At 39.2% G+C, this 2,752-nt stretch overlaps 1 protein-coding gene across 1 annotated transcript; it reads right to left on the bottom strand.

Annotated features, from left to right (window-relative positions):
• Window positions 1-261: 261 nt before the first annotated feature.
• Window positions 262-2,283, bottom strand: LOC120088901 (probable serine/threonine-protein kinase roco9). The gene is made up of 4 exons (XM_039046339.1): window positions 2,152-2,283; window positions 1,828-1,947; window positions 1,201-1,560; window positions 262-690 (listed from the first exon to the last, which is right to left on the bottom strand). The coding sequence occupies exons 1-4, from the start codon at window positions 2,281-2,283 to the stop codon at window positions 262-264; spliced, it is 1,041 nt and encodes a 346-aa protein (XP_038902267.1).
• Between the last annotated feature and the right edge of the window lie 469 nt (window positions 2,284-2,752).

The following is a 2,752-nucleotide window of genomic DNA, read 5'->3' as shown; positions in this document are numbered from 1 at the left end:
AGGGATGCTTGCGCAAGCATGGTGAGGCTAGTGTCCATAATATGCCTATGTTTTCGTTCAACCCTCCATTTTGGGCAGAAGTGTATGGCTAGGAGTACCATGAAGAGATTCTTTATTGATGACATGCCTGATGTACCTTTACATATTCTCCACCATTGTCTGACTGCAATGACTTGATTGTGGCATTAAATGAGTTTTTACCATGGTAAGAAAATTTTGAAAGGCAGCTAGGGTATCACTTTTCAACCATAGAGGGTAAATCTAGGTGTACCTGCTATGATCATCCACAAATATCACATAGTATTTATAGCCATCGGTCGATAACAAGGGGGCAGGACCCCATAAGTCAGTATGTATAAGATCGAATAGTGTAGAGACTCTTGAGTTAGAATTAGGAAAGTCTAGAGAGTGTGTCTTACCATATCTACACGAGTCACAAAACTGAAGATCTTCATTAACCATTATAGGAAGATTACATTGCTTGACAATAAAGTCTAATGTTCTTAGTGATGGGTGATCAAGATGTCTATACCAAATAGTTTTAGATACCCTGTTCCTATTAGATAAGGCAAGTGCACACAAATTGTTATTTTTGTGCACTAACTGCAAAGAAACTCTACTCTCTATAGCCTTCTTACTCGAACCAACTTCTGCATCTTCTAATTGATATAGCCCATCTTTAAGCATTCCCTTCAGTATGGTTTAACTCGTACCCTTGCCCTTAACAAGACAACAATTACTATGAAGCTCAATAAAAACATTATTATCTTTCGTAAGGTTAGAGATGCTGACTAGATGTTTCATAATGGCAGGTACACAGAGCATATCACCAAGTTTAAGGGTACATTCATCATTAGACAAGTAGGCATTTCCAAAATGAGAAATTTTTAAAGTCTCACCATTAGCCACTGTTACAGAATCATTACCTCCATATTCACTGGGGTTGGCAAGGTTGTTGAATCAGATGTGACATGGCTGGATGCTCCACTATCAGCATACTAACTAGCATCAACAACGGTTTCATGGCTTGGTGGGAACTGATTATTCCCTTAAGCAGTGGCTAGAGCAGCTGGACTTTGGGGCATACCTCTGTTCTGACTATTATTGAAGTTTCCCCTTGTTTTGAGGATGATTTGGAACAAAATCTCAATTGTACCTATTAAAACAGAAGTAGGCTATATGTCCGATTTTTCCACATACTTGAGAAATTGGTTTGTTACCTCTGCCTCTGCCACGGCCTCTACCATGACCTCCACCTCTTTGTCCTCTACCAGACGCTTGATTGTTGTTGTTGGAGGTAGATTTTTTATTGTTATTATTGTTGGTGTTTTTGGTATTGGTCATATTGACAGATGTGTTGCCCATTTGATTAAACCCGACTATAGTTTTTTGATTTGTCTGGTATTCAAGTCTTTTTTCATATAGAAGTAGTTTCGACTGTATATCTAACCACGAGATATCAATTCGTCCTTGGATTGTGGCCACAATTGCGTTGTATTCTTCATCAAGTCCCAGCAAAACCTGTGAAATAAGAGCTCTAGGAGGAACTGGACTACCAACCTATTCGAGATTATCAACATTGACTTTCATAATTCGTAAGTATTCTTCCATATTCAAGATATCTTACCTTGTCATATGAAACACATGCCAAAGGTAGTCTTCTTTAGCCCTGGACTGTACACCAAATAGCTGTTGAATGCTTGTCTACAGGTCCCTTGCACACTCACACCCCATCACATGGATTGCTACCTCTGGTGCCATAGAGTGGTATAGCCAGCCAAGGAGTAGTTGATCTACTGCCATCCACATTTCATATTGAGGACTTACCTCAGGAATAGTCGATAAGCTTGAAATCCCACTGTCGGAACTCCCTTCTGAGCTAAATGCTCCAATTACTGCTTTAGTCACTCCTATTGGACTTGTTGGTTCGATTTCATCGATTGTTGACTGCAAAAACATTGGTGGACATACCTTTTGTTCGGTCAAGTGCCCTTCAAGCCTATAGTTGTGAAAGATTGGAAGCATAAGGTTCTTCCAGAGTAAAAAGTTGTTGCGATCAAGTTTGATGGAGGTTATTTGGTTGAGAAATTGGTATAGCCAGCCAAGGAGTAGTTGATCTACTGCCATCCACATTTCATATTGAGGACTTACCTCAGGAACAGTCGACAAGCTTGAAATCCCACTGTCGGAACTCCCTTTTGAGCTAGATGCTCCAACTACTACTCTAGTCACTCCTATTGGACTTGTTGGTTCGATTTCATCGATTGTTGACTGCAAAAACATTGATGGACATACCTTTTGTTCGGTCAAGTGCCCTTCAAGCCTATAGTTGTGAAAGATTGGAAGCATAAGGTTCTTCTAGAGTAAAAAGTTGTTGCGATCAAGTTTGATGGAGGTTATTTGGTTGAGAAATTGGTTTAGGGGTGGATTGCTGAAGTTGACCGCGCCAAGATTCAGACCTGAGCTGCCTGTGGAATTGACGTTGATCATATTGAAGCTTTGATACTAAGTTAGGAAAAGAAGAATAAGAGGAAGACGAATGAGTGCTCTGTGATTTTTCCTGTGTATTCATTATGAAAAGGATCCCTTATTTATACAAAGATATCCCTAATTCATGGGATGAGAAAATAATGAAATAATATATTTACAACATAGATGGATGGTGATTGGTCTAACTATAACAAATAAGATTCCTTTTTGTTATATGATTATTCTGGAATGTTGATGACATGTCCCTGCTCGTATTTGATTT

Source organism: Benincasa hispida, chromosome 10, assembly GCF_009727055.1.
Source record: "Benincasa hispida cultivar B227 chromosome 10, ASM972705v1, whole genome shotgun sequence".
NCBI classification, from domain to species: Eukaryota; Viridiplantae; Streptophyta; class Magnoliopsida; order Cucurbitales; family Cucurbitaceae; genus Benincasa; species Benincasa hispida.
The sequence above is the reverse complement of the archived record's forward strand: the minus strand, read 5'-3'. Positions and strand labels throughout refer to the sequence as shown.

Coding starts and splice junctions, on each gene's coding strand:
- LOC120088901 (XM_039046339.1), bottom strand. CDS start 2,283: ATGTTTTTGCAGTCAACAATCGATGAAATCGAACCAACAAGTCCAATA. Junction 1,948..2,151: donor GCTTGTCGACTGTTCCTGAG/GTAAGTCCTCAA, acceptor ATGTTTTTGCAG/TCAACAATCGATGAAATCGA. Junction 1,561..1,827: donor GCTTATCGACTATTCCTGAG/GTAAGTCCTCAA, acceptor AATCTCGAATAG/GTTGGTAGTCCAGTTCCTCC.